The sequence below is a fragment of the Lolium perenne genome, chromosome 5, assembly GCF_019359855.2.
Source record: "Lolium perenne isolate Kyuss_39 chromosome 5, Kyuss_2.0, whole genome shotgun sequence".
Lineage (NCBI taxonomy): Eukaryota > Viridiplantae > Streptophyta > Magnoliopsida > Poales > Poaceae > Lolium > Lolium perenne.
The window spans coordinates 72,944,154-72,960,585 of record NC_067248.2 but is presented as its reverse complement, the minus strand read 5'-3'; the positions used below and the strand labels follow the sequence as shown (position 1 = coordinate 72,960,585).

Genomic DNA, 16,432 nt, shown 5'->3' with positions numbered 1-16,432 from the left:
CAGGATTGTACTGATTTGATCCGCGGTGCTGGCTGCAGTAGTTGAACTCTGAAGATTCGCCGGAGTGGCATACTTAGCCAGCCAGGCTTGCTTTTCCAGCTCTGAGCCAACTGCGGGAGCTGAGCTCTGGAGGTTTGTCGGAGTGGCATACTTAGGTAGCCACGTCTGCTTCTTAAGATCTGTTGCTGAAGTTCCTCCTGCTGTTCCAGAAGTCCCTGCTGTTGCAGTCTGGTTTGTGAGTGCCCGATTCGCAGCCGGCACGTATGTGCACGTGTATCCGTGAGGGATCTCCTTAGGCGCCTCATGCAAGAACTGGTAGTCACTAGGGTCACCACCGATCTTGTAGACGACGTATGCCGGTGAATTCGGCACTTCTGGTGCTGTCAAGGTGAATGGCAGCGGTGGACGGGACTGGAGTGGCATCTCTCCTTGGTAAGTCCCGAGAGCTGGTCCTGACGGAGAGTACTGATGCCTCATGATTTCCTGGATCACGCGAAGAGCGACACGCTCCAAAGTGTTCACCAGGCTCTCAGAATGGCGGTGTAGCGAATGAGCTACCATGAAGTTAACCTCCTGACGCAGGGACCTGGTGCGTTCTTCTGACGGGGCGGACAGGTCCACTCCATCGAGCGCGCCTTCAGGTGAGAACCCTTCCCACTTGATGCCATGTGAGCGGGTTCTGTGAAAAGAGCCGATGAGGTCGGCTTCGAGGATCGCTTTGACCTCGTCATACTTCTTCTTGAGCTCCTCGGTCAGATCCTCGTACGTGACTGGGGTGCTGTCCGCCATCTCAGATGTAGATGGCGATGCGGTTGATGTCGAAGACTGTCCCACCGGGCGTGCCAGAATGTGTTGCGGTCAGAAACCCACCGGCGAGCAGCGACGGGCAACACAGTAGAGCCGGGAGGCTCCCAGGACTGCGGCTGGCCCTGGTCCCTCCGAGCGACGGCCCGCAAAGACTCGGCACGTACGTGCGATGCTGGTGCAAGGGCGTGCCACCTGACCTATACCTGGTCAGGAAGGTGATGGAGATGCCTCGCTTAGTTTCCTGCATGGCATACACGTAAACATTAAATACGAGCCTCGATCGGCTCTCAGGTTGTCCTGTGAATCGGCTCAAAGAGCCGATCCACCCATGATTCGCACGAGGTGTACGAATATATGGTGGTCCTGCTTGATCAATATAAAGCTAAAACGATCTACTACGATTTAGGGTTTTCACCACATAATCGGAACATCCTACTCGTGATTGAGCCTAGCGGCCACACACGGTGATCGTAAACCGTCCCTAGACAAGGCCTAAAAACCAACACGAGGTTGATCCCCGGAACATCCTGTCTAGGGCTAGCAAACTACACCCTACGCGCCACTGGATCCTTCAATCCGTTTGTAAGGCCTAACTATGCAGATATTAAACTAATCCTTGAAGAACAAGGAGCAACCATAACGGATCGGATCTACTAAATAACGATCAAGCGGGGTGCCGCCCCTACACCTAAGATAGGTGTAAGGGCGGCTAGATGTCTCAGGGTTGCACGACGACAGCATATGATACGATGAACAATGCTAACCCTAACACATCTAAGATAACTACGTTGCTCGCCATAAAAAAGGCTTCAGTACGAGCAACACATGAACAACGAATAAACTTGTACTGCCTAGATCGCAAGATGCGATCTAGGCAGCATGATGCTTACCCGGAAGAAACCCTCGAGACAAGGGAGTTGGCGATGCGCCTGGATTGGTTTGTGGTGAACGTGATTGTTGTTTATTTCATAAACCCTAGATACATATTTATAGTCCGTAGACTTTCTAACGTGGGAATAATCTCAACCGTGCACGAGCCAAACTCTAACTAACCGACGCGTATCCTACTGTATTACAGATACACGGGCAAACTAGCCCAAACTTTACATATAAGGCCGATTCACGTATATTCTTCCATGTATATTCTTCAAGCCTATCTTGATCGCGGCCCACCTCTAACTCGGTCAAATTCTGGTGATAACAGGTTCTGAAAATAGGGCACCCTAGTAGTAGTGTCAAAATAGGGCACGCTGCCAATACTTTTGCTCACCCACATCCATCAGCCCTATACATTGGAAGCGTGCAAGGAAAGTAACAGACGGCTAGGGGTGTAAACGGATAGGATAATCTCCGCACCGAAATTGGGGTCAAACCCGTTTTAAGGTATCCATATCCGATTTCAAAGAATCCGGCGGATAAGGATATCCGATTTCGAAATGGTGCTCCGAATACGGTGTAGGATATGGTATATCAAATATCATGCGGATATGGATTATCCAAAATTTAATTAGGATAATTCGAAAGTTTTAAACTGGATAATCTGATTTTTGAGTCAAAAGTCAAGGCCAATCTTGGAAGGTTAGTAGTTATTGAGTTACCAAATTCATTTGGCGAGCATGTTTAGCTCTAAGTTTCTATCAATGTTTGAGTTTTAGCGCATTATGTTTCTTTTTTCTTAACTACACAAGATTAAAAGTTTAAACCTCACTTAAATGCAAGAACTATAACTATCTAGCGATGAGATCATAAATCTGACTATTTTTATTTTCAATCCGAGTCCGCTCCATTTCCGATTCGAATCCACATTCCGAAATATCCGCCTTCAAATCTGAAACCGATCAATATCCGCTCCAATCCGAATACAAGAAATATATATGGTAAACGATATGGTACAAGAAAAATCTGATCTGATCTGATCCGTTTACACCCCTACACGCGACAGTATGTGCATATCAGTCGTGTGCCTCAATGCATGGGAGCTCGATGCGGGTACTTTCTGGACTAGTGCATCAAGGGCCCACATACTAATAGCGTGCGCTACTCTCCGCTGCGCTACCAGTACGTGCATACTAGTCGCGTGAGCATTTTCGGCTTGCAACTACTAATACCAATCGCATGCGTTTAGACTGGTGCACTGCCCTTGACCGTTCCTCTATAGCGTTTTCCGTTCTAGTGTAGCCATCATTGTCGCATTGTTAATCAGCTAATTCACTCCACTTAGATCTTCGAAGCATCCTCCTCAACATACAAACCTTCCCAGTAGTTCAAAAACGATCCAACATTGGGTAAACAGACGAACTAGAAAAGCAATTATTAGATATCGAGCTCCAACTGATAACATCTGGCTCCAGAATCGTAGCAAGTTGAGCAACCGAGGATTTCATAGAATTTCATTGGTAAAAAAATCTCAGGAGACATGTGTCTTCTGCAACGACTATTGAAGTTAGAATTAACAACATGAAAGAAAGTGACCTCTGGGCCAAATATCAAATAATCGAGGACACCTAACACAAAGAGCCGTATCAACCAACCAGAGATCCAACCAAAACCTAACAAGGTCTATTTTTGCAAAATCATCTTCCTTCCTTCAAAATAAATATCCTTAAGTTTGATCAAAGCTTTCCAGCAAGAAGAATCTTTGACTCTGGTTATCAAGAAAGCCACCAATTTATTCTTCAGATACTTTTGTTTCACAATCCTTTGCCAAAGCCCATCTTGGGCCCCCAACTTCCATCACCACTTAGTAAGGAGACTAATGTTTTAATTTCTAAGATCCTTAATCCCAAGACCCCCTTTGCATTTAGATCTACAAACTCTCTTCCATTTAACCATATGTTAAGATTTTTTCTTTTTTCTTTCCAACCCAAAATAATTTAATTCTATGTTTATCCAACTTTCCACAAAGATTTTGTTTAATAGAAACATACCCAAAAGACAAGAGTGAAGAAGAGTTAATCTAGCTCGAGAATAAGAAGAATCACAAATCCAAGCATCCATTTTTTAAAATCAAATTTGCATCCAGGAAATCCGAGTCAATATTTCTCAAGTTTGAAAGTCACTGGAACCCCTAAGTATTTGAAAGGAACCCTAAGTATTCTACTTGACAGTTGAACAAATTAGATTATAAGGCCACAATATTATTGTCCCCACCAATAACAACAATATCAAGTTTCATGTAATTTATCTTTAAGACTAACATCATTTCTAACATATATAACAACATCTTGAGGTTAATAGATTGCTCGGGGTCATGATTGATACAAAAATTAGTACAATCACCATATTGTAAAACAACAAAACCATTATCAATTAAATCAGAGGAAAAGCGAGTGATAAGATTGTTTTCTTGAGCTTTTAAAACTTCCTTTTCAAAAAAGGGGCTAACCAAGTCAATATTGTCATCATCACTTAGTTTCTTGTCAGGTTCCCACAAATTATGATCAAGTTGAAATTACCAGGAGTAGACCCAAAAACATTCTTATAATAATCAGTGGCATGTTTGACTAAGTTGTTCGTTTTTCAATAATGGATCCATTATCCAGTAGGGAATGCACTAAGTTTTTTCCTTTTCCTTCCATAAGAAATTCTATGGAAGTAAGTGGTATTTTGATCTCCATCTAAAAGCTACCTACCATGGGCCCTTTGACATAAATTTTCTTCCTCAGCATAAAGATTATTCAGAACAACTTGAATATTAACTCTATACATTAACTCTCAGGTGATCTTCCTTTTTTTTGTTACCAAACTGATTTGCACCCCAACCCTTATAGTGTTTTCTTAAATCTCTTTTTCATCAAAAAAATCTTTAGTTTGACATCAAAATATCAATAGGGCCCATACTTTCCATAGGGTTTCCCAAATTTTCTTAACCATAGGAATAAAATAAGGTTTTTCGGCCAAGATAGATCAAACTAAAACTCTATTTTTTTTTGGTACCCACAGAAGATTCACTAGACTTAACAAGTAATAGATTATGATCAGACTGATCTTTAACCACCTTTGTAATAGTTAACAAAGGGACAAGATCTTTCTAGTCACTTGACATAAAAAAATCTATAATTTTTTTTGAAAGTAGGATTTCCTTTGATTGGTTGACTAGGTATAAATTCCTTCCTTCATGAAAATTTCTCTAAGACCCAGAAATGAATAACAGTCTTGAAAATTTGAAAAGAATGAGTAAGCACATTTGGTTTATTCTTTTCTGAAACATGTCTTAAAATATTGAAATCTCCACCTACAATATAGTTGACATCCACACAGATACAAAACATAGCAAGTTCAACCGGGAAATTGTCTTTTAGATCTTCATGAGCCGGTCCATACACACAAATAAAATCACATCTACAACCTTTCAAATTATCCCACAAATATAACAAAATAATATACCCCCATATCTTAACCGTTTGAACCTCCAAGAATTGATATTTAACTCCACATAGGATACCTCAAGAGGATTTTGCAACAGAGGGCACCCATTTCCAAAAGAAAGCACTACCAGGATCAGTTCTTCTAAAAAGAATCATAATCCTTTTTTATAGTTTCCTGAAGAGCAATAAAATACAAATTATAACCATTCATAAATCACATAAACATGTTGACATACCTCTTTTTCCCACACTCCTACAATTCCAAATTCCTACAAACATTTACATTTCACATGTGGGCTTCTTTTTCTATCATTCCCACAAAGAAAATAAAAGAGCCATGGCAGAAGTGGTAGCAGCCCCTTTGACTTGTTGTCAAGGGTCTAGAAGCGGAAACAAATCGACTTTTTTGTTAGATTTCTTCTTATTTTTACTAGTTTGAATAATAGTAAAAGGTTCCAACATAGGATTTTCATCATGCCCCTCAAGACTCAAGGGAGTAGTTATTTCATCATCATGTCCAACAACTAGTTTGCAACCATTTTTTCACTTAGGTTACTCCTAGAATTCTCCATCTCTCTTATGAGGTCAATAGATTCAAAATTATCACAGGGGATACAAATCCCCATTAAACTAGCTCTTAACATAATTTGTTTATTGGACACACATAAAAGAAAATTTCAGAAGTAGACTTACTGGAAAGATTGTTAGTACCTTCCAAATTCCTCTTCTTAGACAAGGTAGTTTCCTTCTCCATGTCCTTATCCAATTTGACAGGATAATTCGAAAGATTGAATCTGGCCTCTTCCATAGTTGTTGCCACCTCCTTTTCCTCCATTTCTGCATCATTATCATTGTGCACCAAAGATGGTTCCTTAGGGGACTTAACTCTATAAGTAGGATATCCATACATAAGTGAAGGGTTTTCATGTATCACTTCAGCCATAGTATACTACCTTGGCCACTCTTTCTCACATAAAAAATAGGCTTATAAGAAATAACTGATTTCCACAAATTTTCCAACACCCACTACTTCTTTTGAAACCATGGGAGTTTTAGGACTTTAAACAATTTCCACGTCACTCAAGACAACATATTTACGGCCACAAATCTGTTAAAAACAACATGAAGAGATACAATATCATACTATGCATCCATAGAATACTCGGAATTTCCAGTTCTTTTATCCTGACAATCAGGCTCCTTTTCTAGTTCCTCTTCTTTATCTTCCCCACCCTTCAAACTTTCCTACCTTTGCCTAGCCATCATATTAATTAGGATATCCTCATTATTATCACCTTCAGTTTCCTCCTCCTCATCATCATTTTCATGAACAACATCAAAGATGTTACATTAACTCTTTCCAAAGCACAAATTTTGGCTGTTACCGGTGTGTCCCTTAGGGGATGGAGCATTTGGTGAGGTATTATTTGTTGCATTAATCATAGAAGAGCTTGCATCAGGTGTTCCTCTAATCACCATAGTCTACAACTCATAATATAACATATGTAGATAGTCACCAAGGACTCCTTTAGCTTCACTAGGAAATTTTTCAATGTCCCTACAACCTAACACAAATCTGCAGTACTGAGGTCGGTGAAGAGTTTCTTGATCCACTTCAAGAGTAACACCCACCGGGGAAGTAGGGAATCCACATAAGCCACATTTTTCATCACATCCTTTGTCACTAGGGACATTTCTAACTCTCACCCAAGACTTGTTGAGAATCCCTTTAGCTCCAACAGAAGCTGACCAATGAGATAAGCTCATAGTAGCATCACACACCCTTGTTCCACACGTTTTCCAAAGTAGAAAGCCTTCTCTACCTCTTTAGTATTAGGGAGCCTCATAGTAAAACGGTTCCGGTTATACGTCTAGTTGTGAACCTCAAACCCAAACTCATGAACTTAGTAAACTCTTGCTCAAGATCTCTTTTAGGAGGGTTACCAACAACCGAAAAAATAACAATGCTAGAGGCCCTAGCAGAAGCACCCTAAAAATAGAAGAAACCAAAACCATGAGTTTGAAACTCACACATGGATGCAGTGCACTCCGAAGGTAAAACAGCTTGAGAATTTTGTCTCACATGTACCGATTTCTTCCATATATATCACAAAGAAAGGTAAGACACTTTGTCGTAACATGTTCCACGCCATTACAATTTAAACAAGAAGTTTGTTTATCACCTTGATTAGGAGATCCTTGACCACCACCTTGCTAACACCTTGTTTATTCCCCAAGGATGCAACAATCTGAGCTTACACAACAACTTGTTTCTCTCTTGCCGCAGCTGCTTCCCACCGCGCATTTTAGTCAGATCTGGTAATCCTCGAATTCTAACCCACACCCTCAGTGTGCTCGCGCTGCCACACCATGTTCTTGTTGTGTGGCGGCCAATTGGAGTTAGGATACCTCCCACCACCATCACCACTAAAACCATTGCCGCCAAACCGACCTCCACCTCTGCTCCTCATCGAAGTCATTGGGCTAGACAGTGGTATACGATAAGGTGAACTAGGATGAGATGGAACAAACTTGTGCAAATGGTCTAGTATGACCCTCAACTTTCCCTTTCCATAGCAAACTCACAGGAGAAGGTTTGTCTCTTACATGAGGAACCTTGGATCTAGACTAGAAGTGAACGAAGAAAGAATTTAGATTATTTTTACATTGGGGTCGGAGCATATACATGTGTCCGAGGAAGGGCCACGTCCCTGAAAATGTGGGGTCCACTATGCAGCCATCAACATCTCACCAACTCGTGGAGACAAAGAGCTGTTTAGATACTTGGTTGTCACTGTCCCAGCTCCAGCCCCCTTCCTTTGTTCCAACCGTGTTTGCACCACCAGAGACTCAAGTGGACGGATCCTTGCAGAATGCCCCACGGATTACAGGGAGCCCCCGCCTGAATCACCTCCCCACCACGAAGAGAACGTGAATCCAACATAGAGTCAAATTCATTGAAGCGAAAGTGACCAGGATGCCGCTTTGACACAACCAAGTAGGTGACGCTCCAACTCGACACCGGTCAGGTGGAGGTGGCAACTCCGATGACATCTTCGAGATTCTTACATTCCTTCACCAGATCCTTAACTCCCCTTGTTGTAGTATCATGCGACACTGAACGAACACCGCGATCCATCCCCCCATACGCCACCGAGAGGTATCGATCCACGACATGAAGAGGGTAAGCCGTGACTACGATGGTGGGATCGCAACCACCCCATCCAGCCTTGCTTGAAGCCTTCGCACTAGGGCCTGCAACCGCATCACATCCTCCTAGATGGAGGCCCTCTACGCCGTCTCTGAATCCGGTGATAGGACCCTCTCCGGTCTCCGCCTCGAATGTCGCTAGCATCCGCTCGCTTGACAACCTCTCTCTATCTCTCTCTCCCTCTCCCTCTCCCTCTCCCTCCCCTCCCCCTCCCCCTCCCTCCCTCCCTCCCTCCCTCCCTCCCTCCCTCCCTCTCTCTCTCTCTCTCTCTCTCTCTCTCTCTCTCCTCCGTAGGTAGACAAGCCCTCAAGATGAGGACCCGGCGTCGCCACTTCACGAGAAGATAGAACTCCTCCTCCAAGGTGGCTGCTGCACTTCTGCTTAATCTATTCTCAGCAAGAGCATTTGTAACACCTGCACTGTAGTCAATACTCATACTCAGTACAAGACTAGGAAAAGATGAGGTAAACAAAAGGTGCAGAGAGCATGCACACCTCACCCTACAAATAAAGCAAAAGCAACAATGCATCCACTCATTGGTTTTGTTCTTTAATTTTGGTATTTTACTCACACATTTTTTTTTTTTGCCTTGAGTTTAGAGGATCCGGTTCCGTGTGACTGATGTTTAAAGACTACTTTCTGTTTACTTGCAGGTAGGAGTATACTGTGTGTAGGTGTTACAGTTAGAAAGCCTGTCTGTAGTATGAAAAGTCAGATAAGGCATCCATTGTTATCTCTACTCTTGCTGGCCTTTCTTTTCTCTGCAGGCTAGATGTGTCATCACAAACTTAACTAAGATTTATTTCTGAATGTCTTTTTGTATTAATATTTCTTTTTAACGGTTCTGGAGGTGGATCTGGTCTTTATTAATTCCTTGCTTGTTGATTTAATCGTTGCCTTCTTTGGTATCAACTTTTTCTTATTCCGTCCATGCTTTTATGGTCATATAGGTGGGCAAAGAACAGGGAGGGTGTCTGATAGCCCCCACCGGGTATAATTTCGGGCCCCTTTTCCTAATTCTCTTTGGCTCTCTGGACTGCTGGTTTGTTGGATCTGATGCAGATGAACTGAACACTGGCTATTTCTGTTCAACTTTTCCTCTTTTGTACATGTGTGTGTGTGTGTGTGTGTGTGTGTGAATAAAGTAAATCACATTGCAATGTGGTGTGATAAGCTTGCAGATTTTTATCCACCCACACTCCCATCAATACCTTGTGAGAAATCTGGAGTCTGCTGGGTTTACTCAGACGCTGCACTTGATCATGTCTCGAGTGCAGCAAGAAACAATCGACTTACAAAGAGACAGAGATTTGGTGCGCATAGACACCGGGATATCTTTATTTTAAAAAATTGAAAATAATATTTCTAAATTTTAAAAAATTCTGAAAAAATCATAATGTAGCCAGTAATGTATCTCACAAAATGAGCAAATTTTCAATTGGAAACAATGTGTAGTTTGGTCTACACAATAATAACAAAAGAGTAGATCATGAGCATAGTGATTTCAAACCTCTAAAAAAGACGACTTTGTTATTTTTGTGTAGCTCAAAATACAAAATATTAGAAATTGAGATTTTGCGCGTTAGTGGGATATATCATTAGCTACGTTTAGAATTAGTGCGTACTGGTGCTTGGTGCTTGGGAGCCAAAATGACTTTCCGCTTATAAAGTCTGTAAATATAATTTTTTAAATTTTCTAATATGTCGAGAGCACTAGTGCTTGAGAGCCAAAATGACTTTCCGCTTGTAAATTCTTAAACATACCACTACTAGAAATTGAAAATAGCACTATGGCCGGATACCCTAGGCACAGAGGGGAGAACTCTAGGTAAAGTAGTCCCCCTAGGGTATACGGATTAGTGCGTACTACCTCCGTTTCAAGGAATAAGGCGCACGCGTATTCCAAGACGAACTTTGACCATAAAAATTGAGCAATAAAATCTTAATTATATTATACGTATATAGCATCGTTGGATTCGTATTGAAAAGTACTTTTTAATGATACTAATTTTATACAAACAATTTTTATCTATTTGAAGTAATTCTTGGTCAAATAAAAAGCTTGCAAAACGAGGGCGGCTTATTCCTTGAAACAGAGGTCATCACTACCATTGCCATCTACTATCCTTAAACAGTTGCAAATATATCCAGAGAGCAACTTGCAACAACTGCAGTAAACCACGAAACACAATGTACAACTTTCATCAAGCTGCATAATAAGAATCATAAATTTGCGCATGGCTCAGGAATGGCGAAAATGCCAGCCTTCACTGTGGCAGATATACAGGTTCAAGAATCATGAAAGTAATCAGTAAGTTCATCAAAATTGACCAGCAAAATGGCATTTGGTCTGAACTACGAAGAGGTTCCAGGATACACCACACAAGAGAACTGTCTAAACCCACAGCCAGAGACTAGAGACCAGACTTTCACAACAGAACTTGACTGAAATAGTGAGTATACAGAGACTTCTTCAACTGCTGCTGAATACCAGTTGACGACGATTGAATGCCTAGGTGGATTATCTTCTTCAGGTTAGTGAGTACGCTATAAGACATGGGTCTACATGAAGCGACACCTGCATCCAAGAAATCAAGCATTGTTATATTAGAACATTTTCTGACTGGCGTGACTTGAACCAAGTGATGACGCATGTGGGTACTTTCGGCAGAAGGCAGCCTCTACCCTCTGCCCAGAGGTGTCAGCATGGTCCCAGCTCCAGCATGAACACCTGACGTAGCCAGCCATGTTGCTCACCAGTAAACTAAATCTGGTCAAGTACTGGCCATAAACAAGACTAATCAAGAAACAAAATAGGCATGATAGTTGTCAACCACGTTCGCAAAGATCCAACTACTACTAACTACTCTAACCCTCACTTCTGCAGATTTAAGCAGCACCATAGAATGTCACTGCATTATTACCAGAAATGTTAACATGTTATCCATTACACTACCATATCTACGTCATTGAATACGAAATGTACCAGATTGTTCAAGATGGTCGGCAATAGTACTGAAGAAGCAACGTTTGTTGGTTAAGTAAATTATTGTCGACAAAACTCTACTGCGGGATAGTAGAACTCAGATACCCTAACTGCTGAGCCAGTTCATCGATATCCTGACGTCTCCTTCCCTCCAACTCTGACAGCCTAGACCCGTCCCCAAAATCATCAGAAAACAGCTCTGCCCAAAATGCATTGTTGAGCTCCACCTGCCCATTAGCTTGATCCATCTTTTCCTCATCTATTTTACCCTTCCCAATCTCCTGAATGTTCTGAGCATTCTTCAGACCAGGCATTCTAGGTTCACTGAGCTCACTAAGGACACCCGAATCAAACGACTCCGAATCATGTTGCTTGCTATGACTTGTTACTCCAAGGCCATAGAATGGAACATTGTCTATGGGCCGCCTTCTTTTCTTCGAGATGGCATCCTCGAGCTCCTTCCTCTCATCCTGTTGTTGAACTAAATGTTGGAAGAACCATGGGTTACGCATTGCTCTTGCCAAGAACCCCATCATCTGGGCATGTTTCTGTTCAGCAGTTCTTAGCCTCTCTTCCATGGCTTGCACGTGATCCTTAATGGCCTGCTGCCCATGCCTTAGCTTCGCTACCTCTGTGATCAAGATGTTGTTATCACGTTTCAGCCTGTCAATCTCTTCCTCAAATCCAAACTGACCAACCCCCAGCCAAGACGTGATGGCCTGATGCTGTGATGGAGGCACCTTGGACGGCAGCTTCCTCCTCTTGATCATCTTCAGGAGATGTCTTTGACCCCTCACGAAACCTTCATTTGCAAACTCCCACCTGTCAGGATCAACCTTTCTGAAACCCTGCAGATTGCAAGAGGTAAGTAATGACCACCACCTGTTAGGCCATTGACAGAACTTACAATAGTCACAAGACAACACGATTGATCAGCAATAGCTATACTGTAACTTCTAGATTATAGCCTGATCATCAGTATTACTATATCATTTGAAGGTGATCAGTAGAGTCTTCTAGAACAAAACAATCTGGTTCCTGTACTTCATCCAGTATCTTGTCCATCTAGCTACAATAAGAAGTTTAAGGAATTCTGTCAGGATGATACAATTGTCCGGGAGAGTACATCTCCGTGCCTCAACGTCAGATGAAGCTCATCGGAGGAACCATTGCTTCAAGAATAAGCACATTCAAAAAGTTTTTCACATACATAATCAGTACAATGCCAAAAGTTTCAGAACTAAAATGTGGATCCTTACACCTATAACTAGTTTATTTTACACTTGGTTAAATTATCATCTAACATTATGCAAAGGCTGGATATGATAAAACCCAGGTTTAACGAGTGTATGATGATCAAGCAAGTGATTAGTAGTTATGTACTTATGTGACATGTAAGCATAGATAGGAGGAAAGAGTTTCTCGGACTCATTGTAGGGTTCCGGTTCACAATATGCTTTCCAAATTCCGCTTTGAACCTGAACCCCATATCGTAACCAAGCCAGGTTGCGGTATGAGATGAGCAGGAGTCGATAGGAAATCAGGTAACCATAAATGTAGGTAGTCGAAATTGAAGCCCTATTTCTGCTTTGTAAGTTGTGCTTGCCAATTCCAAGTCAAAAGGCATCAGCAAAATTGCAACATTATACCTAGCTCAGCTCAGTGCACCTATTGTCATAGAAGACCATGCAATTACACAGCAAAGCTGCGACAAGATTATCTGAACACCCGCTATATAAAGAACATAACGCTTCTCTGAAATATTGCCGAGTTACCAACACTATGAAAAATGAATGCCTATGTAGGAATCAGATGTGAAGATTATCTGAACATTGTTATTTTGGACACCCGCTATATAAAGAACATAATGCTTCTCTGAAATATTGCCGAGTTACCAACACTATGAAAAATGAATGCCTATGTAGGAATCAGATGTTGTCTCAACACAAACAAGCCTTCGAAAGATCAACTAGGAGCCATGATAAGAGAGAAAATTAGCAAGATTAATTAGCATGACCATGGGTCCCATCAACAAGAAATGTTTGCGACAACCCAATTGCACAACATGACAGAAGCCTGAAGAAATCGGCGAGATTAATAAACAAAATGCGTGCGACGCGCACTCCACTGATCACCCACCACATTTTACCATTAATTAGCAAAGCCGTAAGAAGAAGAAAACACTGGTTGATGCCTAGGGAGAGGGTGCTCACGTACGTAGGTGTGGAGCTGCCTGATGAAGCTGGAGAAGTTGTTGTGCTTGAAGAGTCGCGGGATCAGCACCTCGGTGAAGACGCGCGGATCCCACACCACGAAGCTGTCGCCGGCGCTGCTCCACGACACCACCTGATCCGTCGACGGGTCCTCCGCCAGGTCGTACGTCTTGGTGAGGAACGGCGGCGGGGCCGCCCGTATCGGCCGCGGCGCTCCGTCCTGCGGTTGCTCCAGGAGCTCCTTCGCAATGCTCCCCGCCACCGGGTCCATGACCCCCACCTATCCAATCCAACCAAGAGCACCACACCAACAAATCAAACCAAGGGTATCAGGAAACTCGAATCGGAGCAGGAACTCGAACACTAACCAACTCTACTCGCCACGAACTTTGCTTCGGCAAAAAGGTCGATTTTTCGGTAGTAAAAACGACTTGGATTGTAATTTTGTGAGGTTGGGTCGGGCACTCGCGGAGAGTAGCGGCCGGAGTGTATGTATTCCCTCCATCTGCAAACAAATGATAATATCTATCTACGGAGTAGATTTTTTCAGGCATAGAGTGACTTAACTTTTTTTAGACGTAGTGACTCATGTTTTTCTAGATATAAATGTATAAAGTATCTACGTATTAAACTACATCTAGAAACTAAGTAATTTTATAAAATAAGGAGTGGTGTTTTGACTCATGGGGCTTCCTTTATTTTGAAATGCATCTTACACATATTTTGAAATGTCAAAAAATTTGAAACTAAAAGTTCACACGTATATCTTCACGTGATACGTGCCAACAAAGTTGTTTCATGAAAAATCGACTTGACGTGTGAAGTGTGTAAAAAGACAAAATTTGGTGCTAAAAGTAAGGCTTTTGACAAAACATTTTTTCTCTTTTTTACATAGACCACAGAAAATATTGTCTTTTCGTGAAACTTGATGGATGCACATAATATATATTATGGAGATGTACATGTAGAATTTTGTATCAAATTTTTGTAACAATTGGAAATTTCTTTTTGTGATAGAGGGAGCATACGCACCTAAGAGCCGAATTGAATTTCTGATACATCTAGACACTAAGTAAGTTATTTTCGAATGGAGATTGTATAATTGTAGATAAAATAATCTTATTTAAGGAAAGCATTCCAAGTTTACTACCAGTGACACACTATAATAGTGGTGCATAATTACTATGTATCACTGCCGCACCACAAATCCGTACTGCTTCAAACAGTAAACCAGTGATATATCTGGATTAAGTTGGCTGAGGTTGCCCCACTTACCAGTGATGCACCATATTTTGGTGGGTCACACAGGTAAGTGGGAACCAAAAGTCTCACAACCCCCACCTCTGAATCATCTTTTCTGTTAAAAAATGATACAAACATAAAAAAAATTCTTCAAGATGTCAATATGTTATATAATATAGTTGTAATGAAAAAAGAAACACGAATTTTGATACATTTCGCAAAATATGCTATGTTTCTGTAAAATGGTTGTGGCTTTTGCATATATCTCCGACAAAAAATTTATATGAAAATGTATTTACGTCCGAGTTCAATGGCTTATGGTCGTTTACAATTTTTATATTCCTCAAGATGTGGTAATTAAAGTTTTCTAACATTTTAGATTTTGCTGCATTTCTAAAATGGGCAAGATTTACGAATGACGCACCAAGATGTGGTGCGTCCCTGATAATAGTTTTGAAACGGCCGGCCATCCCCTCTTCCCTTTCTCCACACATCTCGTATCCACATCTCTCCTTCTTCCTTCTCTCACACACACATGAAGCTCCTCTCCTCTCCGGCTCCTCCCTCCTCCCTCCTCTCTAGCGCCATCTTACCTTCTCTCTAGCGCCCCTCCTCCTCTCCTCCATTCTTCCCCCCGTCCCTCCTCTCCGGTGCCCGTCCCTCCTCTTCGGCTTCCTTCCCTATGGGGCATGACCTGGTGCACTACTGGTAATTGCTATCAGTGGCACGATAGTAGTGGCGCATCACAGGTGTGCCACTAATGGCTAAAACAATTACACCATTGGTAGTTGTTTTCCTAGTAGTGTACACCCGGAATCGCGTAGCACACACCATGCGATGCGTCACCACACATTTGCATGGAACAAATGCAGGCCGTCACGAAGGCACACACGTCGAAAGCAATTGACACGCAGAAACACAAGTCCGGTTCAGCTAATGATCTTGTAAGATGGGCTAATGACCCGATAGCCCGAAAGGTGGCATGAAGGATCCTATGCAAACCGTCGGGTAGCTAGACACATGGACTTCCATGGCCACATCATAACATGACCCGGAATTCCGGACGAAGACCCTACATGCGGCGAGAAGTCCTGAGTGACCCGGAAGGAGAAAAAGACCATATCATCTCGATGGCGGGAGGAAAATTAAATTATGCCCAATGCCACCACATAGGACAGGCCCCCATGTCATAAGCAACACGACACATGAACATAACTGACATGCGGGCCACATCAGCCATGAGGCAAGTGACCCTGAAAGTTAAGAGATGGTAAACCAAGAAGGGGGGTGAATAGGTTTCTACAGATTTTAATTCTTTCTTTGCAATGTTAGGCTTTGCGGAATATAAAGGTGAACCTAATGCAAACTAGGTGAGACAACCCTATATGAGATACAAGTAACTCGAGCACGAAGGCTCTCACAGTCAGTTATAACACAAGTAAGGAGTTCGGTTAGAGATAACCAATAGCACGCGGAGACGAGGGTTTATTCCCGTGTTCCCTTCCTTTGCAAGAAGGTACGTCACGTTTGGAGGGGTGGAGGTCCCACGAAGGATTCCCCACGCCACGAAGGCTCACCCTATTCTCTGGAGCCTATCCCACGAAGG

General features: G+C 42.3%; 1 protein-coding gene across 5 annotated transcripts; it reads right to left on the bottom strand.

Moving 5' to 3' along the window:
* Positions 1–10,599: 10,599 nt before the first annotated feature.
* LOC127299449 (heat stress transcription factor A-2c) lies at positions 10,600–14,103 on the bottom strand. 5 transcript variants are annotated; one of them, XM_051329411.1, is made up of 5 exons: positions 13,953–14,103; positions 13,589–13,864; positions 11,477–12,219; positions 11,048–11,155; positions 10,600–10,963 (listed from the first exon to the last, which is right to left on the bottom strand). In XM_051329411.1, exons 2-5 carry the CDS (start codon positions 13,853–13,855, stop codon positions 10,948–10,950), a joined length of 1,134 nt encoding a protein of 377 aa, XP_051185371.1. In that variant the 5' UTR covers positions 13,856–13,864; positions 13,953–14,103; the 3' UTR covers positions 10,600–10,947. The 5 variants fall into 5 exon arrangements, 3 of the variants coding, with proteins under 3 accessions (XP_051185371.1, XP_051185370.1, XP_051185372.1); XR_007850454.1 differs by having other exon boundaries at positions 11,048–12,219; XM_051329410.1 differs by having other exon boundaries at positions 10,600–11,155.
* Between the last annotated feature and the right edge of the window lie 2,329 nt (positions 14,104–16,432).